This window comes from Gobius niger (genome assembly GCF_951799975.1).
Source record: "Gobius niger genome assembly, chromosome: 10".
NCBI classification, from domain to species: domain Eukaryota; kingdom Metazoa; phylum Chordata; class Actinopteri; order Gobiiformes; family Gobiidae; genus Gobius; species Gobius niger.
This window is the reverse complement of record NC_136861.1, coordinates 12,636,676-12,650,731: the sequence shown is the minus strand read 5'-3', so window position 1 is coordinate 12,650,731 and position 14,056 is coordinate 12,636,676. Positions and strand designations below refer to the sequence as shown.

Genomic DNA, 14,056 nt, shown 5'->3' with positions numbered 1-14,056 from the left:
TAGTGCTGCTTTAAGGCCTTGATTCTCTTTGAATTGAACTTCTTCTCATCTGTAGACACAAATAAGCCAAGTTTACGACAACGTGTGCTTCCTATAGTTAGTGCACTAAACCCACATTATGATCCTAATCCACTTGTTGAAACCCTTACGTATCGAACCTTGGACTTGGACCAAATCAAACTTGGATCCAAACTAACATGTTGGAAACAAACTACTTGAGAGTTTTGTTCCACAACTATTTATTTCAAGTAAATAAGAATTCCTGCGAGTGATCCAGATCCAACAAAAGCACTCAAAAGTTATCTGTTCTTGAACTCTAAACCCTGTCTCAGATCACTTCTTTTTGAAACCTTTGGCTGTATTATCGTGCTGAGAACAGTAAGCAGAATGTCAGTGTCAGTCAACAATAGCAGCTGTAGTCAGTGCACGATCGAGCATCTTGTAATTCTGTGCTTATCTCTGTTATCCAGCCATGTTTACTAATGCCGCGCTGTGTACATGCCTGCGTATTGGAGACTTACTATTGTGCCGCACTGAAAGCCAAACCGGGCGTCCTCTCAGTTTTCATGTGTTATTCAAAGAGAGATCTTTGAATATTTGTTATCAGGGACACATCAGCGGCGGCGGCCCCGACTGCACGAGGCTGCGCGGGGATTTAGGGCTTTTCCAAAATGTCATCTGTATGTATGAATTTAACGCTGGGGATCTTAGCTTTGAAGGGGCTGCGAGAGATTCAGCGGAAGAACAGCTAGTGGCAATTTTTTTTTTTTTCCTTATTCATGTTTGAATCGACAAACGTCTGTGCAACGCGGTGGAAAATGTGGCCAGGACGGAACTAAACCAGGGTTACATCTAGGATAAAGTGGGACCAAGCCAGCACGAAACCAGACGAAACAACAAGAATAATAAGGACGAAACCATATACTAGTAGTTCCCAACCTTTTTTGTCTTTGTCTGACCCCTTGGACTTCTCATTGGTAGTCCATGTATCCTCTACCTCAAGGGCGTTGCAGTTTATTCAGAAAGCAATCCCTTTAAAGCACTATTTGTGTCAATCTGAAAATCCTCGAGTACCCCTGGTTAGTAAACACTGCCCTAAACTAGGACTGAATCTGGACTGCACCAAGTGAAAAACTGGACTCAGCCAGAACCAAAGGAAGGTTCAACAACAAACTAAACTAGAACCAAACAAAGACCAAACCGGAGCGAGAATCCTGTCATGACAGTCGTCATTTATATCGTACTTTCAAATGTATCGATTTAAACCAATCCAGTTGTTATATAGATATCACAATGGTAATATCACTGTAATATTAAGAATCACCATTAAAATTAAAACAAGAAATCCTTAAAGGCACAGGCCACCGTTTTTCCATACTGAGATATGTTCTTACCTGAGCTTAGATGAGTTGATTCGTACCTGTCTGGTCTTTACGTGTGGGCTCAGCCACACAAAACAACCAAAGATGTTGTTAACATTTAGCCTCTCCTCCTCTCCTCTATGGACCCAAACGGGGGTGAAGTTAGAAGCGAGTATGGAAAAACGGTGGCCTATTCCTTTAAAGCCACACCGCGCGACATTTCACCTAACAAATAGAATCAAATACAAGCATTTATTTTATTACAGGTATTTTTGCTATTGAAAAATACCTAAAAAATGAACACATAAAACGGGACCCAACTCTCCTCAGACTTGACTGTAGCTTTACTGGGAGCGGGGACGTTTCCAGCTCGTCTCCATGGAGATGTAATAAAAAGGTTAGGTCATCCAAATCCATTCATGATTTAGCCAATGCAAAAAGTCTTTTCTGAGTCGAGCTGTTTTTTTTTTGTATTTTGTAATCCAAAATGTTACGCAGTGTGCCTTTAATTCAGTAGCCTATGATTCAAACTGTCTTACAAATCATTATACGTTTTCCCTTGTGTGATGTAGAAAGTGAACGGCTGTATAAAGGAACAAGCCACCGTTTTTCCATACTGAGATTTGTTCTTACCTGAGCTTAGACGAGTTGATACGTAGCTGTCTGGTCTTTATGCGTGCCCCCAGTCACGCAAAACAACCAAAGATGTTGTTAGCATTTGGCCTCTCCCAATGTATTCCTATGGCTCCAAACGGGGTGAAGTTGAAAGCTACCACGCTCTTCCATGAGCTCTTCCAAGACCAGACAGGTACGTATCAACTCGTCTAAGCTCACGCAAGAACATATCTCAGAAAAACGGTGGCCTGTTCCTTTAAAGTCGCTATACCTGATATTTTATTCACTTTGTTTGCACGTTTTAAATTGTCAAAGCTCTTTCCCAACACTCCCAATGCCTTTCTAACATTCCCATTTACTCACAGGGATGAGCTTACAGTACAAACACGACTTCCAGGGTCACTTTTCAGGGTCCCTGTCACAGTAAGGCTGACACGATTTAGCATCAGCGCTACTTCCATGTTTACAATAGTTACAATATGGCTCCATTTGTGAACACAATCAACTACAAGGGAGCAGCATGGATTTCTTACGCATTGATTCATTGTGACAACCTTGGTTTAGTATGTGACAAACACCGAGGCCCGCAACATGACTAATCCATCCAACAAGGACTACGACTGGACAAAACAGAGTGGATATTATGTTTTGGTTTTCCAGCTGACACCCATCTGGACTTGCGGTGTAAAACGCGTTGCCCGTGTGTGTGTGCGCGGGTATTGCTCTGTGGCGCACGAGGCGAGGCAATTATTCGGGCTAACAAAGAATTAGCAGTGTTTTTTTGTGTGTCAGTTGCTAAGCAGGGAGAGTCGGAGATGACAGAACGCGCGCGGAACCGTGTTCTGCTGCCCACGCGCTACTTGTATCAGCACCAGCGACCCCTACACAGGCTGTCAGACATGGTGCAGGCAGTATAGGCACATAAGAGGAGGCAGGAGTGCTCCAAGTCAAGCCCTGCAAAATGATCATACTCGAGGAGAAGTTTAGTCCAACAGAAGCGAAGGTATTGATAATCGACAATTATTACTATGACCATATGGCACTGACTTACTGCATCTGATACTACTACATTCCAGCCACAACTGCCAATGTTATGATTTTTATACTAATCCTAGGGCTGCACAAATCCCAAATTGTGAAGTACTGGGATTGTGTTGACAGTCCACAGAAGGTCCTGGAGGTTTTGCAGTTGAGAAGAGACTAAAAAAGGATCAGATAAGATTTATTTGTCATATGCAGGTCAACACACACTCAACAATGCTATGAAATGTACTCAGATGAGACGAACCTATTAATATGCCGTATTTTCCGGACTATAAGTCACACTTTTTTTCCATAGTTTGGCTTGGGGTGCGATTTATACTTATTATTTTCACACTGACAGCCACTAGAGGATAGGCTGTAGGCTTGTGTACGAGTATCTGCTACTCCTGTACTACTGCAGATTTAAAAACCGGTAATCGAGCAAAGAAAGAAAGTTTGGAGTGAGTGGGAAGCTTGTGAGGAACTGGCGAAAAGCGGAGGTTACTCTTACTGCAATGAAAACCAGAAAAAAAGCTGATCGAGAGCTAAAAGCTAGATGGCCACAGTTAGAGGAACGAGTTTGCAAATGAGAGCTTGAACAACGTGATGCCGGGAGAGGCTTGTCAATGGTGAAGTTACGCCTGCATGCTCAGGTAGTTGCCAAAGGTGCGACTTATAGTCAGGAAAATATGGTAATAAAAAACAATTCAGTACACAACAATCATTCAGCCCCACTCACTTATTAAAAAGTGCAAAAGACAGAGGAGGAGGAGGGAAACATACAGCACACTGTACTATTTTGAATTCAGAAATGTAGGAATGTAATCTGCAGGTTTGGCAGTTCTTAGCCAAAAAGCAAAACATTTTGTTGTTTGCGAATAACTTTGTGCTAACTAAACAGCTGCAGCCTTTTCATCATTACTCTATATCAGCTGAGTACTACAGCACTATGACCACGAATGCTACACCCACTACAGTTACTACACCAACGACCCATTTTGGAACAAATGTCAAAAGGGTTTGGCGACTTTTTTATGTTTTAAAGTGATAGTCTGGAAGTCTACATGCATTACATTTTTTATAAAATGTGCAAAATCTTGCATTTTAATGTAAAGTAAGTAATAATATATAGATATTATTTTTGTAAGGTCGCTCTTTCCCGGATCTCAGCAACTAATCCGAGTCTAGTAGCCTCCTGCATTGACCAATGAGACAAGCTTTTCCTGTGAACCAGCCTGTCAGGTCCAATCAGGGGGAGGGGGAGGAGCTTGATCGTTTACTTTTGAAAACTCTGTTCCTTTTCTCCTCATTTTGCAAAATAAGAAGGGCTTTCTGCTTAAAGAGGGGAGGAATTTCATTGTCTACTTTCAAATTTCACTCTCCTCACGTTGCAGACTTACAGACTATCACTTTAAATCTGGTTTTCACATTTCACTCACTAACAAAAACATGAGCAATTGTCTCATGTAAAGCGCTTTGTGACCATGTCTGTGAAAGGCGCTATATAAATAAAGATCTTCTTCTTCTTCTTCTAACAAGTTGTGCCATGATGATGCGCATTGTGATGCCCAGTTCAGCATTGGCGATAGTCCAGTCAGTGATTCTCAAACACATCAAGCCAGTACCACCTCATGAAATATCTGACCGACCAAGTATCACCAGGCCTGGATCAAGGTCAAAATTAGGCTACACCAGACCTAAAATACACATACATTGGACTAAATCACTAAATTAGGGGGCTATGACTAAAACAGACAAAAACCTGACTTAAATGCATTACTAAGGCGGCATAAAGGAAGTTATCTCAGATTCAAACGAGCACTGACCGAGAGTAGCACCTGAAGAAGCCCAGAACTACTGCTTGAAAATCACTGCTGTGCATAACCGAGCTACCAATAAGAACTTTACTTTGTCAACATTCACCCTTTTTTCATCTATCAAACACCCACTCTGCCTTTCAACAACAATCTCCTGGAGTGGCATATTAATCCGACTTTGTGAGGACACTTAAAGCCGTTTAAAAGTGCAGGAAAACACCAGTCAGGTTTCCATTCAACCAACAGATGAGAACGACATACTTCATTAACCTTTATAGCTTCAGCACAAGCCTCGATTACAGCCGCCGAGGCATCTGTCGGGTGCAAAGTTCAAGAAATAATTGGTCACTTAGTTCACCGAAAATATTCACATGGAGGCAGTAACTTCTCCGTGAACCAAACCCGAGCTCTGGAGAAGGGGAACGCTCTCCTGGCAGGTGGCTCCAGCGGCACTGAAGGATGGGACGCTGAATGCAACTTACAGGACAAATCTGCCGAGCATTGACCAGATGAGTAATGATGACTTAAGGTGCAAAGAAACACGTTTGTCCAGTTTTATACTTGACTGGATACATTTCTGCTGAAGAAAGTTTTCCCAGCAAAGCCTAATATTGCCTTATTGAGTCAGAGTCTTACACATCCCATTATCAAAAATCACAAAGCCATGTAAGGTTCTAGTAAACGCAAGGAAGTATGAACTCTAAGGGACTTTAAAATCGTGAGGCAATCATGTGGTACTTGCATCAAAAGTCCCAAATGTCTTAATACTAGTTTAAGTGCCTCTTGCATGAACTGCTCAGTCTTTGCAGCAGCTTCTTGTGAAAACTATTAATCATAAAACGCGAGAAGCACGATCAACGTCAACAAGTTCCAACAATGCAGTCACTCGCAGATGAGCCAACGCAAGGCTCGTGGATCAAGTTTGCACCAAAACAAACGCACGGCAGTAAAGTGACCGGACTGTCTAATGCCACTTTAGAGCGCGGGGCCACGGGAGGAGTGCGCTCCGGGTGGGCTGCACAGCATCCCCCCCCCCCCCTGGTGTCACCTTGAAATCCAAAGGGGTGAAACCGTTTCAATCAACCAACCTTCATGATGCCGCAGGGTGCGTTCCCAGCCGCGATGCCGCTGCTGCTGGTGGTGCTGCTGCTGGTGGTGTAGTTGTTGGTGTTGGTTCCCCCTCCTCTCTCGGCGGAGCTCTCCCGGCTGCCCCCCTCCCGGTAGCGGCCGTTGCTGAACACTCCTTGCCCCGCGCCGTAGCCCTGCGCAGCGGCTGGGGCGTCCAGATAAACGCGGGCTCCGGCGAGAGGCAGCGCCGGGGCCGTCTCCTGTGCAGCGTGCGGCGGCGGAGGGGCTGCTGTTGCCGCTGCCATCGCCACGGCCACTACGCTGGTCGCACCCTGGGTTAGGGGATCCAGAACGTGTCCCGACAAGGCGTCCGAACCGGCGTGCACTCCTGCCATGTTCTGCCCTTTACAAAGCAGCAGCAGCGGCAGCAGCAGCGGCAGCCTTGGGGGGAGAACATGAGCAGCACATTTCTGTCAAAGCGTGTGGAGGACTGTGTGCAGCGCCTAAAAGCACTCACTGTCCATCTCAAGACGAAACGCAAATACTGTGTGTGTGTTTATCGTCCCAAAACACTTCTTCTTCTTCTTCTTCTTCTTCTTCTCAGGGGCGTGGAGTAACGCACTCACACACACAAAAAGGAGAAGACAGGCTTCGGTGTTTTCCTCTTCTTCGTGCGTGGATTTCTCTGCTTCGCTTTTGTGGTTTTCGTGCCTCGCGTCCTCCCGGGCTGGCGCGTCCCGAAGAGAAGAAGATTGGCTTTGTCCGGGCCACTTTTGGCACAGTCGGGCTCTGCTCTCCTCCTGCGCGCTGTGTGTGCCTGTGCTGTGTGTGTGTTTGCGCGCGCGTGTGTGTGTCCCCCTCTTCTCGCTCGCGCTCTGGAAACGAGAGAGGCATCCGCGGGACAAATTCAAGACGGAGAGAGAGAGAGAGAGAGGGGGGGGGGGGGGGGGAGAGAGAGACCGAGGCGAGTGTGCGCGGTCACGTCGGACCCGTATATTCGCTCACACGCGCACGCACACTAATGAAACCAATAGAGCAAAACGCACGCGCAATCACGGTTCGAGTCTCGGCGTGTGGGCGAAGGAGCTCCACTTGGAAAATCAGATCATGCTTTGAAAAAGAACATGTTATGCGGTTGTTTCGGCTTCTCACAAATGTGTAAAAAAGTACAGGGTAGTTTGGCCATTAAGATCACACTGAATGGCTGCATTTGATGTTCAATTGACCTAAACGCCACACGGTAGAACTGCTGTTCAAATAGTTGCCCACTTATTACATAATAGCGACAACTTAGAAAAAACGGCGGGGTTTGGAGAATAATTAGACCTATGACTTTATGGGTAAGTTCACCTCGTGCGCTGACTGTGGAGGGCTGCTTCCCTAATATCGCCAATGGCACGAGCAATGACAACAAACAACCTTGTTATGTGAAATTGTTGCGAGGAAAAGAAACAGAAGCGAGACACCAAGAGGACAAAGCGCGAACTGCGTCAAGTTTTTGCAGCATTTTTTTTTCAATTGCGAAATTAGTAAGTATTACAGGGCTGCACCGTTAAACGATACCAGTCTCGTACCGGAAAAAAAGTTTAGGTTCAACTGGTATCGAAAAGTATCTAATGGAGGAACCGAAAAAAAATCTTTTCTCGGTAGATCCCAGTTTTGATGCTGTTGGTCCAGGGACAGAATAAAAGGAAATGACTTGGTGGTTTCAACTCAAATAAATTATTTCCCCCAATTTTTCCCCCCAATTTTTTTTCTAATTTTCCACATTTTTGCCCCTAATTTTTGCTATTTTTTTTATTACTAATATTTTCCTTATTTCCCCACATTTCGAAATTTTCCCCTCAAATAAATGATTTTCCCCCATTTCACCCCCACCCCCACTTTTTTCCCACAATAGTTTTTTCCTATTTAAGAAAATAAAAAAAAATCATAAAAATAATCATTTTTTCATTTCTAATATATACCCCCTATTTTTCCCCAAAAAAATTAATTCTTTTTTACATAATTTCTACTTCTTTTCCCCAAAAAATATTCCCCATTTTCCCCCCTTTTCCTGACATAGATGAACCTGATGTTGTAAATTTGCAGATCTTCCAAACCTTTTATTTTCCTTCAGGTATTGTTAAAGTACTGATATTGAAAAAATGTAACAATACCCAGCCCTAGGAACTAATTCTTTTTATATGTAAAGAAGTGACTTACTGTAGTACTCTCGCCCTACAGCAAGAAGGTCCCAGGTTCGATTCCCGGCCGAGTAGGACTGGAGCCTCTCTGTGTGAAGTTTGCATGTGCTCTCTTTGCAAACTTCACACAGAAAGTTAACAGGGAACATGCTTTATTTGTGCGGTGCCCGACTTTGTCTGCTTGGGCAAGACACTTAAACCACCTTGCATGAATGAATAGTGTAAGTGAATGATTAGAGGCGGTCAGACAGCATTAGTTTGCCCCAGGGCAGCAATGGATAATACACAAGGAGCTGCTGAGTGTGTGAATTAACAGGGAGTGAATAGAGTAATGAACCAATGAGCTTGAGCTGTTCTTTAAACCTAATCGTAATATGTTTTTCTGCTTACCTGAGCAAATATTAACATGTTTACTTGTGCTATAAACATTAAGTAACTATTGGATAGACTTACAGTTTGACCTGCGGTACAATACCTTTGCTAATGTGGTAAGAGAGTGGGATTGTGTGTCCTGGTTTTGTCAAGGTGATTTGTTGCTATGCAGAAAAAGTGCAGAGGAAGTAGTTTCCTTTTGTGTTTTTGCACAACTTAAAAATGAATGAGGCTGAGAGAGACACTGGACCTGCTGCAGGAAACATGCTCAACTTTTAGACTGGATTCATGTTTGATTTTTGAGATGGTAAACCAAGAATCCAGCTCAAGGAAAACTATTCGTTCACTGTTTGCTGTTCACTTGGTCGTCCGTGTGGTATTAACCTCGTAACCCCCACCTGTTCTCCAGGTCAGCTTTACCCAAATCTGAAAGCGTCTTGCATCAAAACAGAGACAAAAACGAGGACGAAAAATGAATCAAAGGAGAAACACAAGAGCAACACAAAGTGCCGGAGAAGCAACAATAACACAATGAAAAAGTGATGAAAACATGACACAAAAAGCATAAAAACAGCAACAAAACGAGGATTAAAATACAAAGAAAAGGGCGACAAAAAAGCGGCTACAACACAGACTAAAAAGTGACAAAATCATGACATAAATGCGTCAAAAAGCAGGGGGGAAAAATTATGAAAGCAACTAAAACATGATAAAAACATGATAAAAAAATCACAAAAATGTGATATAAAAGCGGCGACGCCGCAACAAAAAGCGCAAAAAGTTTGATTGTGACCCCCCTGAAATGGAAAAAATAAAAAAGAATTTACCTATTAATATTACTTTATTAATTTCCATTCAGTTCCAAAGTTATGTCTGAAAATCAACAATGTTACAGATCATAGAGCAGACCTGGACAAAATATGGCCCGCGGGCCGGATGTGGCCCACAAGATGATTCAGTCTGGCCCACAACTTGTAGGGCATACAGTATGTAAAAGAGTAAGTCTCTGGCCCATCCCTGTGTGGAGTTTTTTTAAGAAGTTACCAGAATTCTCACTCCAGCCACTAGGGGGCAGCTTAAATAAAAATAAAAGGAAAGAATTCCACAGGAATACCACAGCAGAGGGCACTGACATAATGAAAGATCATATAAACAACACATTGTTGTCAAGTGGGATATGGACAGTCTGCCCCTGGGCAGCTGTGGCGATGATAGTAGCTTACTACCACGGAGTTTAGAGTGAATGAATATGGACTGCAATGTAGCCGAGACTTGTGACACAGGCTTGTAAAGTGCAATAAGTGAAAGACGTTTTTATGAGGCTACAGTCCTGTCAGGCTCATTATTATTCATTTATTGAAAAAAGTTTCCTCGATAGTATTTTCCCAGTCAAAACAATGTTTTTATTTTGGAGCTTTTGTTTATGGACCCGGCGATACACTCCTGATATGTTTTGGACCGAGGGAAATGTACTTGGAGACCCTGGTCTGGTGCATCGCTTCATTTCCAACAAACTCCATTTGAAGGAAGCACAGAGGTGCTTTCAGTGCGATGGCTGAAGTTAACGAGGATAAAAACATGAATAATCTAAATGATAACGCTCACATGCGATTCCTAGGCTTGACTAGACTGTTTGAGTCATTGTTGGTGTGGCTCCGACTCATTTCAGGCTTCTCATGAGGCCCCTTATGAAAATGAATTACCCACTCGTGTCATAGAGTATGGGGTTCAAAACTTAAAGTGCAATTCGGATGGTGCAGATGGTGTCCTAGTTGGCTGCCTGGGTCGCCTGTGCCCAGGGCCCTGGTCATGGATACAAAGCAAAGGACAAGTTTAACTTTATTAATAACAATAATGGCTTACACTTCTGCTTTACAAATCTGTATTACAAGTTTCTCAAAGCGCCACACTGTCGTCATTACTCATCATACACACCTTTAGCTTTGATCACACTGTCACTGTGGCATTGCTTTTTGTAGCTTCAACAATGTCTAAAGGGAACAGTTAAATCCAGACGGTATAATAATCTATACAACACATTTTCATGATGGCATAATGTCAGCATAAGCAAAAGGCAGAGCTGTTTCTCTCTTTAGCGCCTCTATGACAGAGACCTATTGATTTCAAGGGCAGGTGCCGCACAGATGAATGTATGCATGAAGTCAGGAAGTGGTGCGCTCGCCTCCGCTCACTGGGGGCCCTCGCTCCTGTCGGCCGCTCCTCAGCTCCCTCTCCATCATCCGGATCATGTTTAATGCATCCTCAGGAATTATTTAGAAAAAGTACTGCCTTTTAAAACCTCGCCGGGCCTTGACGTGGAGACGGGTGACGACTTAAATGTCAAGTTGTAAAAGTGTTTTGCCCAAGATGTTATTGAGTAAAGGGAGGGCGTTTACGGGGGTTCAGGAAGTGCATATCCCTCTGTATAGATTGTATGTATTGAATTTAACATCTTCAGTGTATCCATATGAGTAGGAGGAAAACATTGAGTTACAAAGAGAGACGATTTATAATGTACTGTATGATAAATATAGACTTATTAAACTTTGAATTGTCCCATAATGAGATTTGACTAAAATGAAAAGATACAGCCAAACCAGAGTGGTCAACACTTTTCAAGTCCAAGTCATAAACTTTTTCTGCTCCAATTGTGACATTTTGGTTTTGGCCCAAACTCGTTTCTAGCTCTCACAATCCCTCCTGGACATCCGAATTGTCCAGGCAAATTAACTGCATGCACGTTTCACACTTAATGTGAAATGTAATAATTACAAAACCCATACATTTAACAAAAATATTATCAGTAGTATTTTGTAAAATGTATGGGTTTTGTAATTATTTGCATTTCTCTCTATGGTTTTGTAAAGAACCGTGTATTGTACATATATTAATGTTTTGTATTCTACAAACCAGGTGACTATGAACACACCCACCTTGGACCAACCCACTTGGGACATGTGACCAATGCTGTAAGCTTATAGCTGTACAGAGGAAGCCATCTCGAGCTTGCCCTGAGGAAGGCCTAGAGCCGAAACGCGTTGGCAATTTTACCTAATCTAGCCATGTTTAAATAAAGGCTTTTTGATATTTCTACCTTTGGAGTGCCTCAGTTTGTTTGATTTTTAGCTGAAACGGATCCCTGCACTGAAGAGCACCCAAAAGACTAAACTTATACAACTTTTTACATCCGAGTAGCACTCCATTCTCCCAATTTTTTCAAATGTTTGAATTATTGTTGGTGCGGCCCTCCAACTCCATTTAGGCTTCTCATGTGGCCCCTTATGAAAATGAATTGCCCACCCCTGCCTAATCTAAGCTATTTATCGAAAAATCTGTAAAAAGTACAATTTTGCTTTGTTTTTTTTATTTATTCAAAACTCAATAAATCAGGTGAGATATTAAAGAATCCTTCAGGAAAAAAAAACCTTCAAAATGTTTTTCACTGGAAAATGTTAAGTCTGTGGGTGCTACTTACGTGCAGAAACAAGTCTATGGAAACACACTGAATACAATGATATGAAGACTAGGTATTTTTAACTCGAGAAACATAATGAACAAAAACACATAAACATGTTCAATTATTTATAAAACTTTATTTCTCAACCCTCAATCTCAACAGCTTTTATCTCTTGGGAAAGACTCCTCCAAGTGACGATTCCCGATGCACAAACAAAACAAGGAACAGCACACAGCACCATCTACATCAATGAAAAATAAACACAATTATTCGAACGGCGAAGGAAACATCACGAGGCGCGGGCCACAGACGAAGAAAGACACGGGAGATAAGAATAAAATTGCAACGATTGATTGACAAAAAAAGAACCTCAAAGAACACGCACAGAAAAAGGATGTTGTACATTTGAAATATCACGAGTGAGTTCATCTTATCTGGCAACCCCGGCAAAACATGCAAAAAGGTTACTTGCATTAGATCGTGAGTGTCAAGTGATGCAATAGTAAAATACAATTATGATAGCCAAAATAGTTCCATATATTCTTTTTTTTATTTTTTTACATAGAGCTCTATTGTTTTGCTTTTTGGCTTACAGATACAGCAGCGAAGCAAAGCCCATGACAGGTTCCTGAGGTGCAAGGCGGCACTAGACATCCTTTTTTTTCTTTTTTTTTTTTCTTTCCTTGTGCTCATCGGTGGCAACGTTAAGCATGAGCTGAAGCTGGTGAAGATACAGTCCACTTATATTACAATGATTACAAAGCCCCTTCAGAAAACACCAAGACACAAGGTAAAATGGAGAAGATTAAAGCCTCAGGGTGGAACATTTCGTCCTGTCGAGAAAAATACAAGAATGAACAGTATTCGGGATGGCTCCAAAAAAACACAATCGTCGCTTTGCTGGAAGCGGAACGTCAGCAGCTCATCTAATTTTACTTCGACTAAAAAGTTTAAATACATTAGATTGTGCTTCAAATACTTTATTTTGACGGCTCATTGCTTAAATATTAGCATCGTCAGTGGCTGCGTTTACATGGTCCGATAAATCAGATAACTGGAGAAATCAGATAACCCAATAATCAGATCTGATGCGTTTACATTCTCTTTAGAAATCTCTGGGTTCTACATGAGCCAGTGCAGATTTGGATTTTTAGAGCAACTGAATTGTCTCCCCCTTCTCTTTAAAGGGACTATACGGATGTATTTTCCTCCCCCTACATGTACCAACAATGTCCTAATGTGTAGAATGAGCCCAGACCTGTTCACCACAACTGCCTCTAAAATCCTGCACTGTCACTCAAAAACGTGTTACCTCGGGTCCGAATTGCCGTCATGCACGAGCTTAATATAGAAGGTGCAGTTACACGTATGACCTGAGGTGGCAGTAGTGAGTATAAAATGGTGCACTTGCATCTAGCCCCTAGAAAGGCTTTAATTAGCTAGAAGGTCCGGGGTTCAAGTCCCACCAGGACGGGGCCTTTCTGTGTGGAGTTTGCATGTTCTCCCCGTGTCTGCGTAGGTTTCCTCCGGGTACTCCAGTTTCCCAGACCACTAAAATCATGTGCAATAGGTGAATCCTCCAGCCAGGTGATTCTGACCAGATGGGTCCCGCGGGCCACTGTTGTCGAACACTGCTCCGTACAAGTTGCGGATGGGTTAAATGCAGAGGACAAATTTCCCTACGGGGACAATAAAGTATACAAACAAATACAAACAAACAAACAAACACACATATTTGACTTGGAGTCAAACTGTCGTCCATGTGGCAGCAGCTCCTTGTGATACAGCACAGGTTCACTAACTTGAAGGTCTAGGGTTCAAATCTGGTTCACTGTTAATTGTTTTCTGAAGTAATTAAAGACATTAAAATACAAATAGCAGAAACTGTGCTTTAACTTCTATTATAAATGTGGTGAGGAGAATGAAGAGACAATTCAGTAAATAATCAGAGCGGGGACTCGAACTCACAACATTAAGTAACATTCTGTTCCTGTGCAGCCTAAACCACGGGACTGTCAGCAGCACACTTACTCTTAAGAAATAATTTGAGATTTATTTCATGGACAACTCTCGGGATTATCAGATTTTTCTGTTTAAACGTCTCTTCAATAATCAGAGAACTCCAGAAATCAGATTACGATCAGATTTTTGGTCTCC

The 14,056-nt window shown here is 42.5% G+C and overlaps 1 protein-coding gene across 1 annotated transcript in view; it reads right to left on the bottom strand.

The window, feature by feature from the left end:
• Positions 1–6,786, bottom strand: part of LOC306968831 (inactive phospholipase C-like protein 2) — a 176,609-nt gene extending 169,823 nt beyond the window's left edge. Inside the window, exon 1 of the mRNA XM_079564368.1 lies at positions 5,905–6,786. Coding sequence (XP_079420494.1) covers positions 5,905–6,279 — 375 coding nt within the window. The 5' untranslated portion in view covers positions 6,280–6,786. The remainder of the gene's footprint in view (positions 1–5,904) is intronic.
• Between the last annotated feature and the right edge of the window lie 7,270 nt (positions 6,787–14,056).